This window comes from Hipposideros armiger, unplaced genomic scaffold, assembly GCF_001890085.2.
Source record: "Hipposideros armiger isolate ML-2016 unplaced genomic scaffold, ASM189008v1 scaffold_1265, whole genome shotgun sequence".
Lineage (NCBI taxonomy): Eukaryota > Metazoa > Chordata > Mammalia > Chiroptera > Hipposideridae > Hipposideros > Hipposideros armiger.
In genome coordinates this window covers 280,102-307,665 of record NW_017732615.1, presented here as the reverse complement: position 1 = coordinate 307,665, position 27,564 = coordinate 280,102, and the positions used below count along the sequence as shown (strand labels likewise).

Genomic DNA, 27,564 nt, shown 5'->3' with positions numbered 1-27,564 from the left:
TTTCGTGAAGGAAATTGAGCATACCAATCACATAAGTAAAAGATAACAATTACAATAGGTATACTTGCCTAATTGAGAGTAAGGTGCAGATTGTGTCTCATAATTGCATCCTATAAAGAGATACTACACATCAAAGCTATGAAACAACAACCAGGTTGATAAAAATTATTTGTGTACACTTAAAAAGCACCAGCTGAACACAGTTGCCAGAGGCCTGATTCATGAAAAACCAAAGCCCTTTTTTTATGTTAGTTTACTTTGCTGGATAAAAAATGTGTCTCTCCTCTTTGGAAATGAAAAGTACATCTTTTTTACTCATTTAATAAATTCTCCTCCAATTGATTCTAAACTGTACAGCTTCAGTTTTCGTCATGTTCCAAGTTCAATCTTTTTCACTGAAACTTTCACATCAAGAAAGTTTACTGTTTAAAAGGGAGACAAATTCATCCAATTGAAATGGAGAAAACATTGGATCTTGATAAAATTCCATTCTACATCGCTATTCCATGCACTTCTAACTCGAGGTTACATCAAAAGTCCTTGGTTGTGACTTGGGCCCAAGTTAAATGATACATATATCACTAAATGTGAAATGCAATCTGTATGTTAATAAATACATCTGATAATTATAACATGAGTAAAATGTAGTAAAACCAAAAATTACCTCACCTCCTTCTTAGATTGTTTTACTACATCAACCCTTCTCATTTAAGGAGGCGGCGGGGTGGGGGCGCTAGTGAATGGGGGGAGTATGTTGGGAGTGGTCTCAGAAATATATTAGAATCACCTGGGGTACTTTTTCAACCACCCCCCCAACCTACCCCATCAGAAGTTGCACGGGGTGGAAGGAACAGTCTTGTTTTAAAATGTTCAAAAGTGTGTGAACTACGATTTCAAGTGGTGTCAGGCACTGATCTAGAAAATGTGTGTTTGAGCACTAGGGTATCCCCTGGAAAGGATCATTTAATTTTTTTCAACTCAGTAAGGCCCTTATTATATGCTAATTTCTACAACAATTGAAGGATAATGCACTGAATTAAAAGAATTTCAGCAGAGTTAAGAAAGCAACTTAGAAAGGACTAAAGCTTGAGTTAAAAAACAAAATTTAAAGATCATGACCTTACTTTTGGTTACTTTGTTTTACTCTAGGATGAATTCACATACAAAAGAATCATTGTCTTCCAACTCCATTTTATGTTTAGTTTCTATCAATTATCACTTCAATTCCTAGTCTTATTGGGTTAGAACTGAATGAGTTTTAAAACTGAATTTCATATCCAGCTTTGGAAATAAAATTGTAGAATCTGAATAGGGCTTTAAAAATTTTTAAATGAATCATGCCTTGTGCAAGTCTTTTTCAAAACAAGTTTTCTGAAATCATTTTACACTACTTTAAAACACACCATCATACATTCGAGATTTAACGATACAATTAGAAAATTGCTGTCAAATTCAGCCATCAAATATTCCCAAACCCACATTTCATTTTATTCTTGAGACAATATACATTACAAAGGCTATTACAATATTTCAGTACATTAGACACATGTGAAAAAACTTCTATAACAATGCAAGTTTGCAAGCCAGTAGTGCACAGAAAAACAAGAAGAAACGTAAAAGCACAAAGAAAAATGTCATTTTAAAGAGAGCTTGAAGTCCCTGCATCCTTTTTGCACTCTCATGCTGTGGCCTTCTTCATTCCAGGATGTGTGATGAGCAAAAAAGAATAAAAGAAAAATCAAAAGAAACCTTTGGAAATGGGAAATGTGCATCATGTGTATCCATGATTACAAGATAGTCCTGAAGAGATCAAATAGGTCTGCATTGTAGATATTTAAAGATTCTATTTGCTAGACAGTTCACTGCATGGTAACACAAGTCTAGCTTCCCTGGAATTAGCCTAAAGCCCTGTCACAAGCCCCTTGCTGTGGAAAACTTCGGGGAGGCCAGACTTTTCAATGACTCAGATCTTTGGGGCTTAGGCTACTTAATGGTTTCTAATTCAGCTAGTGGTGGTCCCTCCCTCCCCTTGGCTTGGGAAAAAAAAAAACATAAAGAAAACCAGCCTTGTGCCCGACTGACCTACCAGCGAGCACAGGCTATTGCAGAAAAAAACGTTCACTTTGTGCTGTCTGGTTTGCCTGCTTTGTATGGTGCATTCTGCTGTTGGCTGGTTTTGACTTTAGCTTTTCAACAAAGATCTCTTGAGTCTATGTTTAATCAGACCACTCCAGGCTGGATGCACTGATCCAGTCTGCCAGACACAGCTGGTTTCCTGGATGCAGCAGGGTTGCACACCTGCAAACTAAGGCGTCCCCGTAGGCAGCGCCTAGGCCATGCCATGCCACTGCATGTAATGACAGAGCAGGCTACCCATGGTGGTACCAGCTGGTGCAAAAAGAACAACTTCACTCATCACTTTCCAATGCCATTATACATTGACCACAGCTCGATAGTGGGTCCTCACACCACACAAACAAGACCACCACAAAGCTCTATCATCCAAATGCCCTTCATACCAGAAGCAGGCCACAGACAGAGACGAGCTCACTGCCTTCTCCACGCACATGAATGGCAAGAACAAAACAGGTATTTCAGAGATGCCTTCCAGGCACAGAGATTAAGAGGAAAGGTCAGACGAGCTCAGCTCACCCGGTGCATTGAGAGACTGTAAGGAGGAATGCAAGCTCAGCTGGTGGGGTGAGGATCGGAAATCAAAGTAGGATCTCCCCGGGAAGCTGGGTTGTAGATTAAGGGTGGAGGAGAAAGGACTCATTCTACGGAGCGGCAATCTTTCCGAAGGCACTGGAAAAGGGGGTGTCTGTTCTTCTGAGTCTGTGTCTAAACGTAAGATCAATGCAAACTAGAGATCAGAAATCTGCCACCTGCCCGTGCGCAAGTTCCCCAGACCTGCCTTACTGAGGCACCTGTACAGAGCCCCACCCAGCCACAGAAGCCACCGGCACTTACTAATCCAAAGTGGCTTGGGACTGGGAGGCAATTCTCGGCAGGTCAGAACCCCAGACCAGAGGACACCTCGGACACCACAGACAGCTGTTTTCATTTGCCCCCAATTTTTCGTGGTAGAGGAGGTATTCTGGAAGGTTTCCTTTTAATTAAATATTTTTAGAATTGAATTTAGGAGCTTTAGAGGTAAATTTTACCCATTGATGGCCAAGAGGGGATTAATACTTCACTCCTTTCGGCTAGCTTGGAAGTTGCTACCTGTCTAACAATGGCCTCTCAGAGGATTTCTATTTAGGAGATGATGATGATTTTTTTTTACCAGTTTTCGGTGTTATATATTTTCCCTTTTCTCTCTTCATACATATTTTCCATTTCTAAATGGATGAGATGATTTTTCTATACTCGCATACTCAAGACTTGCTCTTTGCATAGGAGAGGAAGATAGGGCTGAACAAGTCATAAGGGAAGGAGCCTCATTTCTATTTCTGAATTATGATCAGGCCCTAGGGATGTCACTTGAACATCTCTGGTTTTGTAATAATAAAGACTGTGGGCAGCAGTGAGGTGCGTTGATGGTAAAAAAAAAAAAGTCTTTATTTTCAGATAGCTCTGGCGTGAAGGTCTCTATTACACCAGAGTGAGAACTTATCAATTCCTTGATCTGGTTTTAGAAAGGCTTGAGAGGTAGTTTCCCTAAACTACTAACATCACTCCTTTCTCTTTTGTCAGTCAATAAGTGGCTCTCTGCAGTAGCGTGGTCTGGTCAGAGACAGATGTTTTACTCAGCTGGACAGTCGCGATTTAGGAAATACAGATTGCATGATGGTCATAGTCTGTGCTGAAAACCACCCAGGAACTTTTCATTGAAAAAAGAATTTTACTTTAGTGGCCGAAGGGTATTCCTGGGCATATGTTTCTGGTTTGAGTCTGTTAGCATGCTTCTCCATATTGAATGTACTCTTGAACCTGTGAAAATACTACTGTGGGCCTGTTCAAGCAAAACTAACTGGAATGCATGTGTGTGGAACATGATTGTACTTGAAGAGCTCAGAACAAGGGCTCGGTGAGTTTAATTTTAATACTATGAAGAGTCAGCCTCATTTTCATGGCTGAACTTAGAATATTAAAATTGATGTTTCAGGCTTTAGACTTATCCTCGAGGGGATTTTTTTTATTCTTTTTTTTAAGAAAGTATAAACCAGATCTCAGAGAAAAGGAATTCCTATTTATGGAGTTAAGGGATTGGGGTCCCAATAATAATATACTTAAATTTTCTTCTAACTAAGCTTCATATAGTTTGGATAACTTGACATATGTGATCATTTCTTTGTTCAGAAATAGTAAATCAGAAATAATTCCTATTATAACGATCTCAAGGGGAAATTCGTGTTTTAGCTTAATGGAAAAATCTGAAGTACAACAATACAGCAACACAAATTAACACGAGCTTCTTTTAGAGAGAGGAGGCAATTACTGTGATATTTTTGCTAGGAAAATATTTGTTTTATTAACAAAAATTTGCTTGGAAATGTATTTTTCACCAGGTGGTAATGATCAATTAATTATATTAGAAATATGTGCTGCTTTAAAAATTAAGAGACAGGACATATGTAGTAAAATGAATTTCAAAGTATATTGAAACCCGAATAATCATCGGAAAACCAGTGAAGAGATGCATACTGAATCCAGACCTTGGGGAGCATACATGAGCCCCTCATAGATTGTACTTACCATTTCTATTCTCAGCACCAGGAAGAAAAACTTAGAGTTGGTGATGACACCACTCTGTGGGGCGGGCACTGCGGGTAGTTATGGTTATTCATGGGGTTAATAACTTGACACCAAAATAGTTACTTTTTTTCTATCTTTTTCTGTGGATCTATTGTTAATTGATGACCCAGTTTTCCTTGACTCTTCTCACTCTTAAACTATGCCCTCTACTCAGGCAAGATGATTTAATATCCACACTGTCTAACCATCCCATCTCTGTCTTTGAGTTTCTTCCATTTATAGCCTCCCATATTCTACTAGCTAGGCTCTCAACCCATTCTAAGCAGCTCCTAAAAAAAATTTCCTACCTCAACATAAAACCTTTCCAAATGAATTATGAAAGAGGGAGCACTTCCCACCAGATCCCAGCCAGACTACACAAGCAGTGCCTTTTATGCCCATCCCCATAGCACACAGTGCAAATATTTGGTCAGTTGCCTATAGTTCATCTATGCCATTTGATATTATCTTAGATTGCAGGAGTCTTAGGAGGAAGACACTTATCTCGATAACATCCGGGAGGAGCAACCATCAAGTTTCCCCTTGGAATCTCCTGGGTTGAGGAACTCATTGCGTTTGGGCAGCCCCTTCATTTGTACTTATTGTTTATATTGGCCTGGATATACCAATGATGAGCTCCACTCATCAGCTGTAGCATTACTGTCTGGGGCCACACAGAACAGATCACTAGTTCTTTTTTTTTTTTAGCTGAGCCATCCTGCCACCTGTTGGCAGCTCAGCAGCAGCTCAACTCAGGCTGGGAATCCAACCAGCGACGCTGTTGCTCAGGGCTCACACTCTTGAGCGAGCTCTTAACCAACTGAGCCACTCGGCTGGCCCCAGATCATCAGTTCTTAAAGTACTGGAGGGCAGTCACCAATCCCCTTTAAATCTTCGCATTTCTGGGATAAATAGAATCTATTTCCAACCTTTTTTCTACAGTATGGATTTCAAATCTTTACTCTTGTCATGCCCCTCTGGACATGTTAAAAGACATGAACCAAAGACAATAAGATCGGGAGCAGTTTTGCCACTCCCTGGTTTCGCCAAATCACATAACTCACATTGAACATTTATACAGCCACCCAAGTGTGTATCTGTGTTGTATCCATGGGATACAGGAAGGATTCATATCCCCCTTCCTCTTCTCCCCTTCAAAGCACAGCTATTGAGGTCTGGAGAAGATACCTCAGCCATTGAGATTCTGTTAGTCAAGAAACCAATGGGAATGAGGTTATTGTTTTCTTCAGAATACATGACACAGTGCTATGTTTTGGTTCATAGCTAATATCCAGGATAATTATTAGTTTTTAATGTATAGATCATTAGGGAAAAACAAGTAGCTCCTTAAAAGATTTTAAATTTCTTGTCATGTTTCATCACATGCAGTGACCCTGTCTGTTGAAGAGCTTTGTTGAGTGAAAAATAGCTTAGTGGAAAAGAGCCTGCCAGCTGAATACTAGTGTGGCCACTCCAGGTGTGTCCATAATGCGGACGGGTCAAGACCCATTGTCCATCAGCCCTGCCCATGACCATCTTTTTCCTCTTGCCCTTGTCTGGACTGCTTCCCTTCCCACCTGGATTCTGGACTTGGGGCCTCTGTTTAAAAGGAGCAATCAAGAATTATCAAGCAAAGATTGGCTGGGGGACCTCACTTACTATTTACTGACTTTGGGGTTTCAGGAGAAAAAGGAACATCTAGGTGGTGTATTCCAGTATGGCTTACTGTAGTATATTTCTTTTATTTGCTCACTTTTATTGAATATTTATTGAACACCAACTGTGTGCCAGACAGTGTATGTGAACTGAGCAGCTGGGGAACAGGAAGTTGATGGGACAGTTAGCCATAAGAAAAATAATTTAGAGAAAATCCATCTCTTATATTATTGATTGATTTTTACACTTCTGGGAGTAGAATTTCTCGACTAATTCCAACATGAACAGAGTGCTAAAGATTTCTATGGATGTTGTAGAATATTTTTGGAAGTATGAAATACAATCTTTGAGGTGTTATTTTTGGAATTCAAAGAGGAAAACCAAAGTGACAGGGTTTCCTTATGACAGTGTATGCTAATCCAGCGTCCTTTGTGCCCTGGCAGAATTCTTGGTTATCTTCCTGTCTGGTAGTGAATAGTTTCATGACTTAAGCAGCACTTGGGCACTGGTCCAACAAGATGGTTGTATTTCAGAGCTCAGTAAAGCAAGCTATGTCACTAAGAACTACACAAGCAGCATTACAGACGAGTTTCAGTTCAATTATAAACCAGCTGCAAAAGAATTTGCTTTTGTTGGGAAGATTTTAAAAGAGACAAAGAAATGAATAAGGAGGCTGAGTTTCCTTCTTGAGCTAATAAGATCCAAAGTTACAATTATGTCCAACTGGTATATAATTTACAACCAAAGGTGGTATTTTAAGCTTTCTTAAGGGTGGGCATTAATTTCAGTTGAGAAGTGAGAAACAAATCTGTTTTGAAAACCTCCTTTTAAAAGAAGAAATGAAACAGCCTCTTATCACCCCTAGGACAGTTGCATGCTTTGTCACCAGGTCCTCCACTCCAATTTAGAATATGATGGCATTATTTATAAGAAACTATCATCAGAACCACTGAAAATTCCTATATTTCAAATAGATACAAAAGATTCCAAGGGACTACACTGCTCCCCAGCATGTTAACTGCAAAGCACATTCCCCAGAGCCAAAAACAGGGTCTGGATCCAATTCAGTCCTTTGGAAAAATTCAGGAAATTCCCTGGGATATTATGCATGTTGTCAAAATGAAAACAAACTATCTCCCTTTTCTGGGCTCTGAGACCTACCATCATGCCTCTCACCTTGGATTTTATAAAATCTACCCCAAATTGTTAAGGTATGACTTACTTCCCTTGAAGGATTTTGTCCTGGACATGCATAATTTTCTAACTAAATTATTTTGGGGGAGGAGGCTCTGATGCTCTGGGTCAGGAAATGCCAAAGCAGAGGCATAGGAGAAATATCTCCAGTGGATGATATTCTTTTCAAGATGTGATCCCTTATCAATTCTTTCCTGTTAGAGTTGAATGCTCTGTATCACAGGCAGAACTCGAAGACCCACTAAGAGCCTTGGAGGAGACAGGAGGGGTCTACGCCAGTTCAGAGCAGCATTTTCTAAAATAGTGAACAGCTTCCAGCAGTAATTTTCAAGAGAGAAGCAATAGAAGAAAACCAGGGGGTACTCATTGTAAAGAACTTAGAGGTCTGCTCTAAGTCTATAGTTTTAGGTACAACCCATCCCCCCGCCCCCAAAACAAAAAACCCTGAAGCCCTGAGAAGTTACGGGGACACATCTGAGTCTCACTACCAGCTGTGGAGGGCCAGGACGGGGACTCTGACAGGATCAACTCCTGGTAGATAAAATTTTGGTGGTGCCTAGGCCATTGGTGCTCTTTTGTGCCTTGGAGAGTATGAAAGGTAAAGTGTATGCTTCAGGCCACAAGGCACACTCCCAATGGTCTCAGGGGTGACCAAGATTTGTGTAGATGACCTAATATCATTCTCCAAACCCTGAACTAGAATGAGGATGAATCTTTCTTCCCTAAATAGAGTAGTTCCGCGGACCGTGGTAGTGAGGGCTTAAAAGGCAAACACATTACTCTCCCCTTTGGGATTTTGGCCATAGCGGTGGGCGGACTTAGCTATTCCCTGTTGCCTCTGCGATCAGATGAGGCTCTTTTCCCCACTACCAAGGTACAGTTTCTTTGGGGGAGGGTCTCAGTATATCAGGGTTTAAGAGTATAGTACTGGGGCGGCTGGTTAGCTCAGGTGGTTAGAGCGCAGGCTCATAACACCAGGGTTGCTGGTTTGATTCCCACATGGGTCAAGGAGCTGCGCCCTCCACAACCAGATTGAAGACAACTACTTGACTTGGAGCTGATGGGTCCTGGAAAAAACACACTGTTCCCCAATAAAATTTCTAAAAAAAAAAAAAAAGGAAAAGAGTGTAGTGCTAATGCTCGTCCCATATCACTGTAACATATCTGCAGAGAGATTTTGGACAGATGCATGTGTGGCTGTTCTGGGACTACATTCTGTCTGCCCCAGTGAACATCCTCTGGGTTATTTCCTTTGATGTGGGGGAGAAGGAGCTATCACATTGGAAGGGGTGGTGTGATGCAGAGTCTAATGGGGGGGGGGAAAGGCCTTTTTTTAACAAAACAAACCCAACACTTTATTGAAGTATGATTGACATACAGGAAGCTGCACATATTTAATGTATACCACTTGAATTTGGAGATGAGTATACATTCCTGAAACCATCACCACGATCAATGAGATAAACATATCTATCACCTTCAAAAGTTTCCTCCTGCCCTCTTTGAAAAAATTGATCTGAAAAAGGCATTTGAATCATTATGAATAACCCTTTCTAAGTCCCCTTTTAGAAAGCAATTTCTAAGATGTAACTTTAAGAATCTCAACTTTTTAAATTGTTATTAGACAAAACAATCCTAGACAGTGTGGGGGAGCTGGCTCCTGTGGACATTTAACTAAGAGGATGCTGGAGAGCACTCTTCAGTGCTGTGAGCACCTTGTTGATGGGAGTGCTGGAATGTACAGCTTTCCTTAAAGCCTGATTCGCTCATTATCGCTGATGACCTTCTCCCCACTGTTGAGGTCTGAAAGGCTGAGAGCTTTTGTGAATAAATAGCTCTCTGTTTCAACCCAAGCTGGGCTCTGGGTCTTTCAAGGACCTCGAAGATGTGGCTCCAACATTCCATTTCTTTTCCAGACTGCGACCTGCCACTGCCGGCCAAGAGCACCCACTGGTGCCAAATGGGGAGAAGGGCCTCTCTAGGTGAGTGCTCACCCAGGGGTGGGGGCAGAGCTAGGGGAAGCCCAGAGACAGGAAGAAAGACGAGACCTGAGGAGGAGCTTGGGTGTTATGCTGGAAATGACAGCTATTCCTACACCCCTTTTTAAAAGCAGCAAAAACTCTACCATGACACTTTTAAACTGTGAGAGTCCTATTTCTGGCTGGGGTTTCTGGATAAACACATCAGGCAGCTGCACAACGCTGCTTCGTTTTGACAAGATGTCTCAGACACCTAGCAGGCAGTTAGGGTAGTTTTCCCTCTTTCCCTCCCTTTGGTTGAGCGGAAATAGTACTGCTGTAAAGTCAGCACCAATGTGCACTGCGCTGGGAGTTAGAGGCTGACGGGCCCGGGTCCCACATGTTATTGAATCTCTCAGAGGCTCAGTTTTTCCACACGGAGAGTGGGATCATGATGATGATGATGATGATAATAATAATAAAAGTACTTTCCTCATAGAGTGTTGTAGGTGAAATAGTGGCCTACCCAAAATGTCCACATCATAATCCCAGGAATCTGCGACTATGTCATCTGACATGGCAAAAGGGACTTTGCAGGTGTGATTGAGTTAAGGACCTTGATTTGGGGAGGTTATTATCCTGGACTGTGCAGGTGAGTGCAAGGTCATCACAAAGGTCCTGATAAAAGGGAAACAGGAGGGTCAGAGCCAGAGACTGGAAGATACTGTGCTTCTGGCTTTGAAGGAGGAGGAAGGAACCATGAGCCCAGAAATACAGGTGGCTTCTCCCCGAGAACAGCCTGAAGGAGTGCAGCCCTGCTGACACCTCACTTTTAGCCTCGCGAAACCCACTTACGATTCTGACCTCCAGAACTGTAAGGTGATACATTTGTGTTATTAAACTGCTAAGCTTGTGTAATGTGTTAAAGCAGCAACGAGAAACAGATATAGGGTAAATCTGGAATGCTGCAGCAACAGAACAGGAAGGGTTTGGAGATTAGCAATGGGACGGTACAGAGGTCTAATCTACAGCCTACGTAGTATCATTTTCCATGGGATATTTTAATGGAAAATGAAGAAAGTTCTTAGAAACTTGACACGAAATAGATTAGGGTTTATTATCATAGTTTTTGGGGGCTCATTTCATATTGTGATTCCATAAAGCCCTCTGAGATATACCTAATACCTCATTACCAAGGGTTCCAGATAATATACTGACTTTTAAATGTGTTAGGTAGAAATTTTTCTAAAATGCATTATATACTTTCTGACTTTCTTAATCAGAACAGATGCCACAGAATGTTCTCTTGTGGCTTTTTTTTTTTTTTGGTCCAGTTTTTCCAGTTACCTTCCCTGCTCAATGCTGTCAACAGCCTCAACTCACTTCTGTACCAAAACCTTCTCTCTTCTAATATGATGCTTCTAGTCTGTTGTGTTCTTTGCAAATGGGTCACTGAGTTCAGCGGAACTGTGTGTAAACTAAGGGTAAGTGAGAGCTGAGTGAGACCAAGGGCTCTGCTGTGAGGACAGCATGGAGCTTCTATGCCTGAATTCCAACCCTCCCCGCCCTCCCCTGCCCCCCATGCCATCAGAGGTCATTGTGGCTTACGTCTTGATTGTAAAATGAATCTAGATTGTAGGGTGGATATTGTAGTTCTAGAGAGGTGAGGGGGGCCCATAGTTTTAGGCACTCTGAGTCAGGTACCAAGAAGTTCAGGAAGGAGGAGGAGTAAAACCCATGTGCTTAGAGCAGGGGCCATGCTTTACATGCCTCTGTGGTGCTGGGGCCCAGCTCAGTGTGACAAAATGGAGGTGCTCACTTAATGTTTTTTTCCAATAAATGAGGTTTCCTTTTCATGGTCAGATCAAGGCAGATTTTGAAGTTTTTGCCTTGCAAACAGTCCCTCTGTTTGGATCTCTCTCTCTCTCTCTCTCTCTCTCTTTCTCCCCCTCTCACTCTCAACTCCCACTCTTGCTCTCGCTCGCGTTCTCTCACTCTCTCTCCATCCTCCCCCCCACCCCCGAAGACTTCCCTCTTCTTTAAATCATGGTCGTTTTCCATGCAGTATGTTGTAACTTATTTCATGTAGCTCTTAGACTAAAACAATCAGAATATTATTCCTATGAAAATATAAATTAAAAAACTAAATAATCTTTTTACACAAAGACTTGTGTTAGAGTATTTATTGCATAGGGTTTTGTTCTAATCCCCTAAAGGCTTGATGAGCTGCAGCTCCACCTCTGCTGAGAAGGCTGCAGGAAGCAACTCCCTCCCAGACTCAGAGCTGAGGGAGGTCAGAAAGAGACCTCTTTTCAGTCACTTAACAGTCTTCCTGAGTTATGTGACCTCACAAATATTACCTTTGGCCTATTTCATTTTCTCACCAGATTAAAGAAAAAAAAAGGTATAGTCTGTTCAGACAGGCAGAGGGAAAGTAGGGAATAATAAACAAAAATTTCCTATCCTGTTCTCAGCGCATCTAACTTTTTTTTTTTGGTAGAGTCTCCCAGACACAGATGAGCCCAGAACTCTATGTATTAAGAAGGTCTTATTACATAATATTTTCAACTGAGGCTCTTTGGCAGATGTTTCAAAGACTGTAATACAGCCATGATGGCTAGTAAATGAATTACGTTAAAGATAAGAGTATACAACCAGGGTTGTGGGCCTGATTTTAAAATTTCACTAAAATTCTTAATTGCTTATCGTTATATTTCTTCTTAAGTCAGGGTAATTTGCTTTAGTTTTATCTGCATGGCTGTATTAAGTTTATCCCCAAGAACTTTGCTTTCAGGGCACTAGCCAAACTTGAACTCCTATAATAATGCGTTTTCCTTTACTTTTTTTCTTTTAGTAACATATTCTTTATAATTGCTATTGAATTAAATTATTTTTCTTGTTTTCCTGACCAATTCCCCTATATAAATTATGTTTTCCTGCTGGTACCCTTTCCTTCTTTCACAGTGTTTATCATAACTTGTATGTAACTGTTCGTGTGTCTATTTATTTAAGGCCTGTCTCTCTTCCTAGGCTGTAAGCTCCGTGACACCGGGGTGATGTCTGCTTCACACTGTACCCACAGCCTAGTACACAGTGGGCACTTATCAAACATTGCCCAACACATAAAAAAATAAAGAAATTTGCTTTTGAGAAAAAAACAATCGGAATTCCTAACAATGTGAACATTTGATCTGCCTTGTGTAATGGTACCTTTCGGTCAGCAGAAGGTTTTGTGATAGTTCAGAGTATAAGTGAGGACTGATTTAAACCTCAGGCTTAATGCATGAAAATACAAGTTAGATTTGCTATCACATATGAAACTGTACCCTTCTGTGATACAGACTTTTTGTTTTGAACTTTGGAAAGGGGTAAGCCCTTGCTAAAAAGGATGCAAAAGATTTTATTACAGGAGAAAGCGAAAACCAACCACCACATCACTCACAAGAGCAGCAAAGAAAAAGTAATCTCCAACGTAAACTTTTCCAGGAACTGTAGGAAATAAGACTGATCAAGTGTAAGTTCAGTTCACATATCAAAACTCCATTAATGGTGTTTTTCTCACTGATTTCTAAAAAACAAACATGAGAATTCTTTAATTCTCTAGGTTTTCTCTATTGTTGCAGATTGATCAATCATTTTTTTTTTCAAAAATAAGCTATTCAGTATTTTTTTCTTGCTTTTAAAGTCTTGTCTCACTGTTTGAGTGAATTAGAATGAGGGAGAAACAAATAGAACAAACCAAAGTTATGGAGAAAGTATGTGTGCGAACTTTATTTCATCATGAGAAAATCATTCTGTGCAGTAACAGAGAATACTGATATCTACACGATGATAAGGTTTCTTTTGTATTTAGATACATACCTTATATTTGTACACAATATATAAAATTTATGGAGGAAATGAACTTCTACAGTACAGTTTCTTTGTTGGAAGAGGACTTGTTCCATTAATATCTCTTAGAAAATGACCCCCAGTTCTGTGACTGCGTGGTACCAAGGATCACAGTTCCAACTTTGTAATTTATTAGACACCATAATCTTATGAACATTAAGTGAAAGCTAGAAACTACATCTTCCTGCAGGATGAAAAGAGAGACGTAAGTGCTCAGGCTGCTATGCTAATAACTGGTTTCGGCAGAACTGTATGATGTCCATGGTGTATTATGAATAGAAATAGGTTCTTCCTAAGTCTGATGACACATATTAGCAACATTGCTACAAATGGTCTCCTGATCTTATGGCATGCACCTCACTTTTCAATCAAACCTCCTGTACACACATGGGAAATGAGGCCTTCTGTATTGCATCTAGGACAAACTCTTGGAGGGCGTCAGTATTTAACATGGTACTTTGGGAAAAGAGGCAACTGCTCTCAGGCTGATCGGTCATCCCAGAGAGAAACTGCTGAAACGATCATTCCAGGGGAGGTTCTAGCTGCCACATCCCTATAACCCGAATGCGGACCGGCCACGTGGACATTGTTCCTTCAACAAATCCTTCTCTGAATAGCATCCCTCACAGACTTATGACTGCTCCCCACGCATGGTTTTTATGGCCAGGAGCCTATCAGCCTTGCTGTGGGATGGGAAGTTGTGCTTGTTTGTAACCATGTGAACCATTGTAGGGGTGATTGGCACACGCTGAGGTTTATGGGCAATGAGGGGTTGGGGAGGAAACACTATCACAGTTCTTTTGGCTAACATCTGGAATTTGACCAAAATCAACATAATTAGTTCTGCAGAGGGACGTTATGAAGAATGCCGGTGGGGCGGGGTGACTTCTACGACTAAAATAACATCCAGAAGGTCTGAAAATGCTTTGGCACTGACCACAGATAGGCTTAAACCTCTTCATAGGTTTAATTTCATGTGTTGCAATTGCTTTTAAAATGAAAGTGTTAAAAGCCTCAGCGGTTGTACCTAACCATCTAATCCAAGCCCCTCTTCTCAGATGGACGGCTTGCTTTGGATGACCAAAATATTGACAGTGTAGCCAAGCAGCAAAAGTTCTCTAGAGATTGATTGACCTTGCTTGGTGGCCCTGGGCAGCCTAACCACGCCTAGAGGGGCTGGCAAAGATGTCATGGCGAGGTAATGCGGAGTTGTTGGTCTCTTCCTGTCTGGTGCCCACAGGGAGCCTGGTCCTGGTGCCACCGGCCTGGGCTCTGGCTGTGAAATGGAAGCGATCTGTGCTTGCTAAGCCAGGCGTGGCCAGTAGGTCCTCCCTGAATAGCTCTAGCTTCCCACACCCATTGGAAACAGAGTCAGGGAGACAAATCCACAGCGGGAGAGAACCTTGCCCCCCACCATCCCCTGACCCCCAGGAACAAACAAGCACTATAAAGCAACTTAGAATCATCTGGGTCAAACTGGCAAAGGATGTGGATCATGGAGAATGGGAGCCTGCCCTAGAGCCTACATACATTGATCTTACACACGGGGGGACATTCAGGCCTTCATTTTTCAGCTTCTTCAAACCGCCGCTTATTTAGGGTGTTATCAAAGGAAGCCGACGGCCCAAGCCATTGGAACTGCTGCTGTGGACTCTTTGGTTTGGTCACATCCACATACCATGGGCTCTCTAGCGGTGGGAGAATGCAGAGCAAGTCATGGAAACACTTCAGAATGTGGGCAGTGGTGGGGTTACCTCCGGCTTGTCAGCCATGTTAGACGCCTCGCAGCTCTCGCTCTGAGGGATACTGCTGAAGGGCCTTACCCTCGGACGTTTGGAGGACCAGGGTCTTGCTGTACTGGCTGACTCCTGTTTTGTTGAAGGCCTTGACGCGAGCGTTGTAGGTGCTGTTGAAGTGAAGACCATCCACGGTGCACATGGTCTCTTTTCCAACGTACACTTCCTGAGGGTCAACAAACAACAGACCACCACTTAATGGGAACCCTTGTGAGGGGTTAGGGAGGTAGTGTTGCCCACTGGTTCGCAGCAAGTGCTTTGGCATCAGACTGATCTGGATTCGAATCCTGTGAGGTATTGGGCCACTTAATTGACCTCTTTTAGCCTCGGTTTCCTCATCTGTAAAATGGGGCAGTAATACCCACCTTATGAGGTTGGCGTGAGGATTATATTATGAGGTCATATGTGCAAACTGACTAGCATAATGCCTTGTAGTTAGCATGCGCCTGGCAGCTTAATGAATGGGAGTGATTAGCAACTAGGGCTAAAAACTTAAAATTGGGTGTTATTGTTAGCATTTTAAATACTTATTATTGACAGGGCATTTATACAGTGTATTAGACCTACTGAACTCTTCATCCATCTGTGTGATTTGTGAAAAAACAGGTTTGAAAACATGAGGGTGGTCTGTATGCTGTGCTTATAACTCCACTAATAACTTCAGGAATTGTCACAAAAACTACATTCAAAGCCACAGGAGTATAGGTTTTCATCACAATACAGAAGGAAGAGGGAGGAAAGAAGGAAGGGAGGAAGAATGACATTTCAAAGACTTAAAATAAATCCTAGCATAATGCATCTTTAGCATAGGTTAGGCAAGTTCTTCCCTTTTTAGCTGTACAGTTTGCAGCATTATGCTGATGTAATGAGTAAAAATAATTTGCATTCAAAAGACAGCTTTGAAATGATAACTCTCTAGTGTGACACTAAGAAGGTTGGCGTAGGAGATAGCAGCATGCTAAGAATTCTATACGGATTATCTAACTGACTCTTAACAATGCATGAGATACATATTATTATCATCATCCCCATCTTACAAATGAGACCTGAAGTCTCAAAGGGTGAGCAATGGGCACAGTCACACAGCTAAGTGGTGGACTTTGGGCCTGAATGCATGCAGCTGACTCCAGAGTTCTCACTACTACACGTACTTTCTGTTAAGAAGGGTAAGACCGTTTCTATTTAGAGGCTCCTTTGCCCATCTCTGATGGTACAAGGAGAAAGCAGGCCTCAGGTGCAGAGTAGTCAGGCCCTGCAGGGATGGCCTGTCCTTAGGAGAGGCAGGATAGTTGGACCTGAGACCCCATGGTGGGTCCTCTGACGTAGGCACTGGCTTTGGTGAACTAGTTGTAGGTTCTCTGCTTACCCGGAACTGACCACCATTGCCGTCATCCAGCTCCAGAATGTATCCTTCAGCGGGCACCATGGATAGAGGGGGCTGTTTCCAGGACAGCGTCGCGCTGTTGTTGTGGGTGCAACACTCCTCCAGCTGTAGGATGGGGGTTGCTGGGACCGGGGAGGAAGCTAAACAGAAATTAGAGTAACCCTGGTTTCTGTTCAGTTGCAAACATTGCGGTACCTTGGAAAGATAAACATGTGGCTAGACTAGGTGGCTAGCTGGGGGTGCATGGGGGACCTTGAACAGGCACCCTCCTGGTCTCTAGGAGTGGGACTGCCTTCTGCGCTATGGTACTGCCTTGTTCCAAGCTCTGGGTAGCATTTCCTACCTTTAATCAGAGGGGAGACGACTGCTCTGTTCTTACCCCCTTGAGCATCAAAGACATTGTCCCTAAGGGAAATGTTTACACAGGGGCTTGATTTCCAGTCCAGCCCACTAAATCCTATTTAACCCATAACTTGGCTGATATATTGATCATAAAACTTATCATGTACCTTAAACCCCAAGGTTATAAACTTGGAACTGCCTATTCTGAGAAATAGCTCTGAAATCACCATATTGCTAAGATCTTATTATGTTGTTGTTTTCTTTTTAACCAGTGATTCTACTCAAGGCCTGTGCCCATAAGTAGCTATAACAGTGGATTTTTGAAAATGTGGTATCAAGTGACATCAACAATGATTTCTCCATTTAAAAACTTCTGAGGAACTTGACACCATTCTTTCAAGGTAGCTATACCTTGAAAATAGCACTAGCTCATGTCCATTCTTTCTGTAGGTATAGAACAATCAACTGTGAGCCTAGAGAGCAGTATGGGAGCAGATGGGGCCTGGCAGGGGAGGGTCAAGGTGTCCTTGTGACCTTGTGAGAATCTGTCACTTTGTGACTAGTCACAACATCCCCTGACCCCCCATCCCCATCTTGTGCTGAGAATCTTCTGTATTACTTAGAACTGCAGACGAGTTGAGTCTTGGAAATGTTAGGTAATGAATAATCCCAGTTCCTAACATGTAAACTCAATATATGTATCTGGGAACAATGTTTTTACCAACTGCTTAAAAATTTCTTTTCAAAACCAAAACATGGATTTATTTTTGTAGTACTTTGACAACAAGAGAGAACAGTTTGGACCACATCCAGGAATATTTAGATGATCAAATGCTAATTGTGGAAGATGTGGTATGCTGTACCAAATTGGACTCTGAGTATCATGCATTGAATTAAATCTGCTGCTTGCCAGTCACCCCAACCAAGAAGATGGTTAATTTAACAACAGTTTAGGAAACAGATTCTATGGTGGGTAACCTAGAAAACGAAAGCAGTGACTCTACCCTGAGAAATGTAAAGGTGGAGCAGGTGAATGATCTCATACTGAAGGAAAGGCTGATACACTGCAGGAAAACCATGCGTGAGTTACTAGATCAACCATAAATTAAAATCATGACCAGCTAATTGGAGGTGATCAGTTTAGGAAGAGACATCATGTTTCAAGTGTCAATGGCAAAGAGTTCAAGTGGAATCTCATCAGAGAACAATGGCTTTTGCGGCCACAGAGGTCCCAGAACATCTAGATTCAGAGGAAAGGAGATAAATTCATTGCCTTGTTCGATAAAATGACTACAGCAGTGGATGCAGAAAGGGAGAGAGAGAAGACAAAACTCCTAATGATTCCAAAGATCATCTACACATAAACGGGCATCACCTAGGAGTTATAGTTACAGGGTTAACTTTAGATTGTTATACATGTTAGGAACGTACTTTGTCATTTAAACACTTTTTCCTTATAAAAAGTATACATTTAAACATATTAACTGTGGAGTAAAACATGATAAGTTTAAGCAAACCATTCTTCAAATGGCTTCTAGGGACATGGAATGATTCTCCCGGGGATATTTGCTCTTAACTGGCTTTATTAGCTAGAGCTACCATAAAACAATGATTTCTAGGACTCTCTTTATCTTATTAGCTCCCCTAGCAGTCTTTGTTCATGTTTTAGGCAAGTCTATATTTCACTATTTTTAAAATCAAAGAATAAAGTCACAATAAGAAACCCATAACATGAAAAGCAACTAGCACAGCCAACTTTATTTGTGAAACAAGGAAAATAAAGGCTTACTTCTCTTAGAAAAAAGAAAGAAAAGAAACCAATAACATGGTTTCTACTTGAATCATACAAATAATTGCAATATCTCTGATAAGAAACTCAAATTTCCCTATATAGACATAGGTATAATTAAAAGATTAATTGAAATATATGGTGTCATATGTAATTAAAACATGTGAACTTCATTTATAAGTCTTTAGTGATATACTTTAAAAGACCAAAAAGATAGAAAAAAAATCTAACCACTCACTCATTTTCAGATCTTAGTATTATCCTAGGTTTAAACAAATTCCTATATATGAACGATAAAGCTTCCCAAGAATTGCTGATGTAGATTAATGAAATAATTTGCTCTGGGAGCTATGGTGGTTGGGAATGCAATTTTACTGAGTCATCTTCCCTGAAGTTCCTTTTGTGAACTTTGTTGTTCCTTTTTATGGTGGCTGAACAATACAAATGGCATCTGAGGAAAGGTTAGGCTTTAGAGGAACAACAAGCGGTTGGAAAGCTGTCACTAGTACACTGTTAAGGATATGTGGAACACAGGTTTTGAGGACACGCCTTTCAGGCCCCGAAACCATGAACAGATGACATGCACGTCAGCGTGTGTGCTCCTGCCCATCACGGCCAAACCTCTGGGTGCTCTTTCTCCATGGTTCATAGGAGGGTCTGTCCAGATCACACTGTCCTTGCCTATAACCTTGGTGCACACTCAGGGCTCTTACATTCAACACCACGAAGACAAGTGTGTCCTTAGGTGGGGAGAGGCACTTAGGGGATTAACAGCCATTGGTCTATGTGCTAAAAAGGCCTGAGGGAGTGTTAGGTCATTATTTCACCTGGTTCAGGATGAACACATTGATGTTTCATTTCAGCACCATGACTTGGGGACCTTGAGATACTTTGTGTACCTAGACAATTCTGGGGGGCTACTTCTCTGAGGGGGTAGGTATCTAAAATCCATTCTGAGTCAAGCAGCAAAGCCCTTGATGCACTATGAAAAAAAATCTTAAAATTTCCTTCCCATGGACTGGGAAAGAGTTAACAATACCAACTTAAAATTAAGCAAAAAATGTTTTTATTACTCTCTCATAAAAACAGACAACAAAGCTTAATCTGCTGTTTTCCATAAAAGAGAGATCAAACACTACTCCCAATAGTCTGGAAAGAGGGTAAAATGATTTTTTAATTAAAATGCAACCTGAAAAGATATCATTACAATTTAGGGATGTTTGAACAAAGAAGACACCGGCATTCTCCACATAGATCTCAATTGCTTGGTGATGTGGAATCAGAAAGAGCCGATGAGTTAAATTCTTAGCTAACAGAGTCATTTTAGGCAGTGCATTGTTGCTGAATAGTAGTTAGCCTAAGTGGAAACATTTAAAAAACACAAACAGAGCTATCTTCTTTGATACTAAGGAAAAAAAACAGGACATCTGAGATGAAATTTCAAACCCAGAGATGCAAAAATTTTGATTTAAGAAGTAAGCAGATATTTCAGGTTGTCAGTTTTAGTCATAAATTTAAATGTATATTTTAAGTAATTTTGAAAAATTTTCAACTTTCTACTGTAATCCACAATTAGAAAACAATTAGAACAGTTAGAAAACATATTGAATTACACATATTGCAAGTTTCACAATGGTCATATTCCTTTAATGCCATTCCAAGTGCTACTTAAATTTTGGCCATTTGCACAGGGATTTTGGAGAGCAGTGTCTTGAGATATTTTTTCCCGAGAAGCTGTGAAAGTGCAGTTCATTAAACTGACTATGAATATCCTAAAAATATAAAAAGCCTGACACTAGTCTGGTAAAGTTGTATATATGTTAACAGATATCCAAGAGGCCAGTAAGAGCAGTCTTAACTACATTCAATCAAGCTGTAGTGCGTCGTGACCTTTTGGCCTTTTCTTTCCATCGTGGGCATCTGTCAGATACAAAGTATCCAGATTCTAAAGGGGACCCAGCGCTCACTGAATATATTCAATTTAGAGAGCACAAAGCAAAGCATATAAATGGACTCTGCAGAGGGATACTAATCAGTTGTAAATTAAAACGAAGTGTTAAAAAGAAAAACGGAACAATCCAGTCTCACACCAAATAGTGTGTTACATTACCTTCCTGAATAACTGTTCTGGATAATGTTGTATTCCAGGTGAATTTCTGCTGTGAGTGTGTTCTGCATTTTGGCTTTCAGAGTGCTTGGCATACCCTGCTGTGTGTACAGACTGCCATGAATTGCACACACACAGCCATGCCCACGCTTGTTTCTGTGTGCCGCCCTAAACAGCCAAATGACAGTGCTTTAAGGATGTGGTCTGGGATGTGCAGCGCATGAACCTGGGGTTCCCATACCATATGAAGGGCCTGTTCACTCCAACACGATTGTTACCATCCTGCCAACTGGCCTGTGCTCCACGGTGGGCAGATGGACATGGCTCAGAATGACAGCGAATGGGGGAGGAGTGGGCTCCGCCAGCTGATGAAAGCATTTCAAAGTCCCTAGGCTTTTACCCTCTACCTGTCCTCCTCCTGCCCCATCACCAAGGCTAACTGGGTTGGCTCATTTTTTTCGTCTTTCACCAAAGGCCCTTACATTGCCCTTTTGTGACATATTTTCTCATGTGAGCTACTTATGACATAACCGTTCAATGATTTTACCTCATTGAAAGAATTGGGTACAGAGAGAAGCTGATGGAGGGGAATTTACCTGGGGCTCTGTGTACTATTCAGATGGCTATATGTCACAGACCACCAGGTAGGTGTTTAAAAAAAAAATTTAAACAGCAAGAAAGAATTGCTGCAACAAAAATTAAATTTCTTAAGTTTAAGAGAGCAATTCAGTTCTTCCTTGAAGAAGCTTCTTAGTAAGGCACTAACTTTACAGCACAAACTGGGAGGTGTAGGCATGGGTTCTGGAGCCATGCTCCCCAGGTTTGAATCCTGGCCCTGGCACTCACTAGCTGTTATGAGCTCAGGCAAGTAACTCAGTTTTCCTGTGCCTCAGTTTCCTTTGCTGCCTCCTAGGGCTGTGAGAATAAAATGAGTTAATCCATGTGAAGCACTTAGGAGAGTGTCTGGTTTGGTAAGCAGTCAATGATGCTAAACATTTTTGTTACCACAACAAGGCAGTTTTACTTACTTCAAAAATTAGTAAAGCATCATCCCAAAGTGATACCTGTTACACAAAAAATAAGAAAACTGAAAATAAAAGAGGGCAAAAATCTACTGAAAGGCTGAGAGAAGTACATGTAGCAGGTACAGGGTGAGTTTTACTGCGTGTTGTGAGCCATCAGTGTCTAAAGCCCTAAAACTTGCTGGGTTGTGTGTTCTCTCTGGTAAAAGGAAGCATGTAGATTTTTCTTAAGAAACTAAAAATTTAAAGCACTGACTTTTAAGTCATTTATTACATGGATGCTTCAACTGGGAGAAGGAAAAAGCAAATCAATTTCTTCAGTTTTCAAAAAAGATCAGAAAATGACCAAATTTGAGAGATGGAGAACAGATTAGTGGTTGCCAGGGGTTGGGGGTGGTTGAGGGAAGGGGTGTGTGTGTGACTACAAAGGTAGCACGAGGGCCGGCCGAGTGGCGCGCTGGTTAGGAATTGGGTTGGGACACCAGTTCTGAGCAGCAGGGCCCTGGTTTGGATCCCACATGAGGGCCAGTGATACTGAGCCCTCTACAGCTAAGATGGTGAACAACAGCTCGACCTGGAGCTGGGCTGCCGTGAGTCGCTGGCAATGGCATAGGCTGCAGTGGGGCTGGCCGGCAGCGGGCATAAGCTTTTGTGAGCTGCCGTGAGCCACTGTGAGTAGCTGTCCAATGGCTGGCAAGTGACTGCCTCACCTGGGAAGAGTGCAATGATAATACCAACATGGGCCAGTGAAATGACGTCCTCCATAACTAGACTGAAGAACAAAAGGACAGCAACTTGCCTGTTCCCCTTCCCTGATTCCCCAATNTGAAACTTCAGAGACATTTAAATTAAGAAAGAACATCTTTATTTTCTCACATGCCACCATCTTCCCACATGGTTTTAGGCAAATATTTTCCCCATTCTCTTGATATCACCCTCTGTACTGGTGTTATTCATTCATCCACATTGGCAACTCATCATTTCAAAGACAAGTCTGAGGCTTTGAGTTTTTAATCAAGAGAAGAATCATTTTGGCCTAGTAATTAAATAAAACATGCACCTGCTTTGAGGAAGGCTTGAGATTTTAACAGTAAAGCTGTGAACTTCTATTCTAGAGTGTGAATGCCACCAACAGCCTCATCACGAAACACTGAGTGGCATATGCAAAGCATGCACTTAGTGTATAGAATACCATACCTTCATACAGAAAAGTCCCCCACTTCTTTCCTCCTGTCTCTCTGTCTCTCTCTGTCTCTCTCTCTCTCTCACCAATTATGAAGCAATGACAAAATAGCTGAAGTAAGCAGTTTGACAAGCCAATAATATCCCTAGTGTAAATTTGTACTCAATGATATGGCCATATAATTAATTCTTTTGCAAACATAATGGGAATATAATAGGCAATACATAGTAAATAATAACAAAGATAACAATGACAATAATAATGATGATTCTAACAAAACCCAACAGTACAGTCAGATTCAAAGTCAAACATTCTACAAATAACTACAGTTGGGGCACGGAAACCTTTTGTAAATACGAAAAGCTCTATGAAACAGTAAGCTTTATCATTATCTCTCAGCATTCTCACTGAGTAATTTTGTTAGTATGCTAACTTACCAACCACACATGAAAATTAAAGATTAGAGTTTTTTTCAGAATGTTTTTGAATAACTATAACTTTCTTTTTCCAGAGGATCTTGAAGTTGAAAGGTAACTGAAAGGTAACAGAGGATCTTGGAGTTGAAAGGTAATAGTACACTATCTCATACTATTCAACACATGAATTCATTCTAAAATATTGGAGACAGAACACTTTTNAAAAAAAAAAAAGAGGTAGCACGAGGGAGACCGTTGTGGTGATGCAATAGCTCTGTGCCTTTATTGCAGTGGTGGTTACACAACTGATAAAATGGCATAGAACTAGACATGCCAATGCCAATTTCCTGGTTTTTGACATTATATGATCATTATGCAAGATGTAACCATCAAAGGAAACCAGACAAAGGGTAGGTATAAAAGGGTACATGGGACCTCTCATTACTATTGTTGCAACTTTTTCTGAATGTATAATTATTTCAATATGAAAAGTTAAAAAAAAACCTATTGGAAATACTTTTCAAATGGATAGTACTTACACTGCCATTAAAATATCATTGCGTGGTTGGCTTGAGTTTTTAATTTTCTTTGAAAAAGTTATTTTCCTTAAGATAATTTTAAGTACTTGTACTTCCCTTCACATCTACCCAAACATCTCAAAGAGATCTTGCCATATTTCCTCATCACATAAACCAAAAAATTAAAAAAAGTTAAAAAGTTTATTTCACACTTTCATTTTCTTTCTGTATCCAGGTTGGCATTTTCCTGACCACTATTGGCAAGCCGACTGATCCTCTCCAATTCCTGCTAATCAATCTGTGTTCAACCATTTGCTCACCATTTCTATCCATGTGGAAGCAGTCATTTCAACTCTGAACTCCCTTGATGTGTATCAATATTCCTGGGTTACTTTCTGCAACAAGATTATATTTATGTACAGTGATGCTCTCTCTCTCGCTTATCTCTTTTTATGTCAACTATGCTCTGATGCTGAGCACGTGAACTCTCTCAGACTCTCAAAGTGGCAAGCGTTGAGTTTATGTGAATTAATGTGAATTTCTGAGAGGTAGGTCCATAGCCACAAAAAAAGAGGTTTACTTTCCCACCTCTCAGGGCATTTATAAACCTGGCAGCTGCTCTGTGTTTGCCCTTATCCTGCTTTGAGCACCAGTCTCCACTCGGGGCGTTGCTAGGGCTGGGAGGACGTGGGCACGCACCTTTCATCTGCACGAAGTCGAGCTGGTGAATGGATTGCAGCAGAGGGCTGTTGTCCAGACTCAAGTCAAAGTCCGTGGTCATTCTGGGAGTGAGTGTGCCTTTCCCCCACTGGTCCTCCGTCAGGTGCACTCTCCTTATGAGGGCATCTGAAATCTAGTCACATCAAAGACCACAGCCTAAGAAATACACCACCACACCGGACACAGAACACTGCTTCTTGACTCCCCTGGAGTGTTAGCACCAAACCGCCTTGGGGCTCACACTTCCATGCAGGCAGTGAGGACCTATTAGGATGAGGGTGACCCGTGATTTATCACTCAGATCTGGACACTTCTGTGAGTCAGAGGGGTTGCTTGAAATAATTATCAGCTGTTAACTGCTCTAATAGACAAACCTAGATATATGATCATGTTAGCTATAATGGATCAGCTAAAAGCCAACGTTAAATAATGATGTGTTGGCGATTAATCCTTCTAGAACCAACAACCCTGATTCTAATGAGGTGTGGGTATCCTGTCAAGACTTGGACATGAGTTTTACAAAATAGTTTAAAGAGGTTGCATATGGTAATCTGTAAAGTGGAATTTCTTACACGTTAAGCCATCATCTTCATGTATCACTCTATTCTTTGGTAGAGAATGCTTTCATTTCTTATATTTAGTCTCCATCATACTTGGCCAATTTGGTACAAAATGAGTTGCAAGCGATCTACATATTCCTTAATAAAAGGTCCCTTAATCACTGGGATAGAAACTTAAGTAAAATTCAGCTGACATCATAGCAGGTGAAGAAATGAGACATCCAAGGGATGGGAAAAACTTCACTCTATCTGGGAAATCACTGACTTATGGCAGTAGGAAGTATCAAAAAGCTAGAAACCTTGCATACTTAGACATTCTAGCTGATAAACTGTCCAGGAGATATTAGTGGGAAAGGGTCCAATTCTTAGGCAAGGCAATAAATAACTTTGCTTTGGAGGAACTATAGGGGATTGTGTTTTCATGATTAAACCCAAGAACAAAACCAACCAAACAAAAAAGCCCATGTACTTCTCAGTCTCGTAGCATGTTGTGGCAGAGACTTCAGGAAGTCAGTGGAGGTTAGCAGGCACCCACATTCACACTGCAGCGTGAAGGTAGGTTCTGTTATGGAAGGACCCATGCACAGCCAGGGCGGTTGGGAGTCTGGTCTTGGGACATTGAGAACCTGAAGCAGAAACTGATACTTACCTGCAAAAAGCCACTAGGATCATTTTCCTTAATCACCTCCAGGCAGTACTCCATTAACCCCGTGGTCTGGCGCAACTTCACTGTGCAATGAGAGATCTGATCTCGAACCACCTAGGAGTGATGAGACAACAGAATGGTCCAAATTGGCAGAGCATAGAAAAGAAGCAAACTGGGACTTTGGAAAGCTTCTTCAAAGAGCATCATGGAATGGAATTAGATTTATGAGGCTGTTTTGTGACAATGTCTGCTGTGGACAATGGCCCTAAAGGACAGATTGGGTAATGGCTCTTACAGGAACTTGTACCAACAGGACCCACCAGGAAAGGGTGCAGATTGGAACCCTGAGAAGAGGGTTACTTTGGCGCCGCAAGGGTCATCTTACACAGGTCCCCCTTACATCCCTCTTTGGAGAAGCCGACAACCCTCAGCTGCTCTGAGTGGGAGGAAGTGGAGAGTCTGTCAAGGAGCTAAGCAAACTGAGGAGCAGCGGCAGCTTCTGCTCTGTGACACAGTAGCCCACTTTCCTCCACCCACCGCCTGTCCCTTCTAAACAGCAGACATCACCATCTGAACCCAGTTCCTTTCTCACTTTGATTCTCTTTCTTTTGGTGGGTGGTGGGGTGGGGCTAGAGGTGGAACTTGCTGGAAGACAATGAGCTAATGACAAGTAAACCAGAGAAAGATGGATGAGGAATTAAGTTTTATGAATAACCCACTTAGAATCAACTCATTTTGGAAAGCAGTATTAAAGGCTGCTCTGTTTGCCAAGCTGTGAGTCAGCTTTGACCTAAAAAGGCAGTGTCTGCCTCTGGGAAATTGTCTTTGCTCAGGGTCAAACACATGACAGTCCTTGAAAAGTTTCTTTCTTCAGAGATGTTCATCTTCTGCATCCTCTGTTTAGTCACCCAAATGCTGAAGTGATGTCTGAAGCATAGAGTTGAACAAGAGTTTTCTAGGAATTTCAATCACTCACATCCTAGCTATCTATGCTACTTTGCAAAAGCCTCAAAAACATCCAGCATTCCAGATTTTATAGATAATAACTAAAAGTTTTAATAATAATTAACAACTTTTCCTTCTTTTCATTGTAAATTTATTCTCCTTTAAAGATCTTAATGAACATAGATGTAAAAATCCTCAACAAAATACTAGCAAACCGAATTCAGCATCACATTAAAAAGATCATACACCACGATCAAGTAGGATTCACTCCTGGTGTGCAAGGTTGGTTCAATATCTGCAAATCAATTAACGTAATACATCCATTAACAAAATGAAAAATAAAAATCATATGATCATATCAATAGATGTAGAAAAAGCACTTGACAAAATCCAGGAGCCATTTATGATAAAAACTCTTAGCAAAGTGGGAATAGTGGGATCATATCTCAACATAATAAAGGCCATATATGATAAGCCCATATATGATAAGGCCATATATGATAAGCAAACATTGTACTCAATGGGGAAAGGCTAAAAGCTTTCCCCTTAAGATCAGGAACAAGACAAGGCTGCCCACTTTCAGCACTTCTATTCAACATAGTTCTGAAAGTTCTAGCCACAGCAATCAGACAAGAAAATGAAATAAAAGGCATCCAAATTGGAAAGGAGGAAGTAAAATTGTCATTATATGCAGATGACA

At 41.2% G+C, this 27,564-nt stretch overlaps 1 protein-coding gene across 8 annotated transcripts in view; it reads right to left on the bottom strand.

The window, feature by feature from the left end:
- TRIM9 (tripartite motif containing 9) overlaps nucleotides 1–27,564 on the bottom strand; it is a 112,119-nt gene that overhangs the window by 8,253 nt on the left and 76,302 nt on the right. For 2 of the 8 annotated variants that reach the window (XM_019633243.1, XM_019633244.1), the window contains exons 4-9: nucleotides 25,923–26,033; nucleotides 24,693–24,846; nucleotides 16,599–16,756; nucleotides 15,260–15,398; nucleotides 2,653–2,841; nucleotides 69–110 (exon numbers count right to left, since the gene is read on the bottom strand). In XM_019633243.1, the coding sequence (XP_019488788.1) occupies nucleotides 69–110; nucleotides 2,653–2,841; nucleotides 15,260–15,398; nucleotides 16,599–16,756; nucleotides 24,693–24,846; nucleotides 25,923–26,033 (793 nt within the window). The other 6 variants (XM_019633245.1, XM_019633248.1, XM_019633249.1 and 3 more) reach the window with 4 other exon arrangements.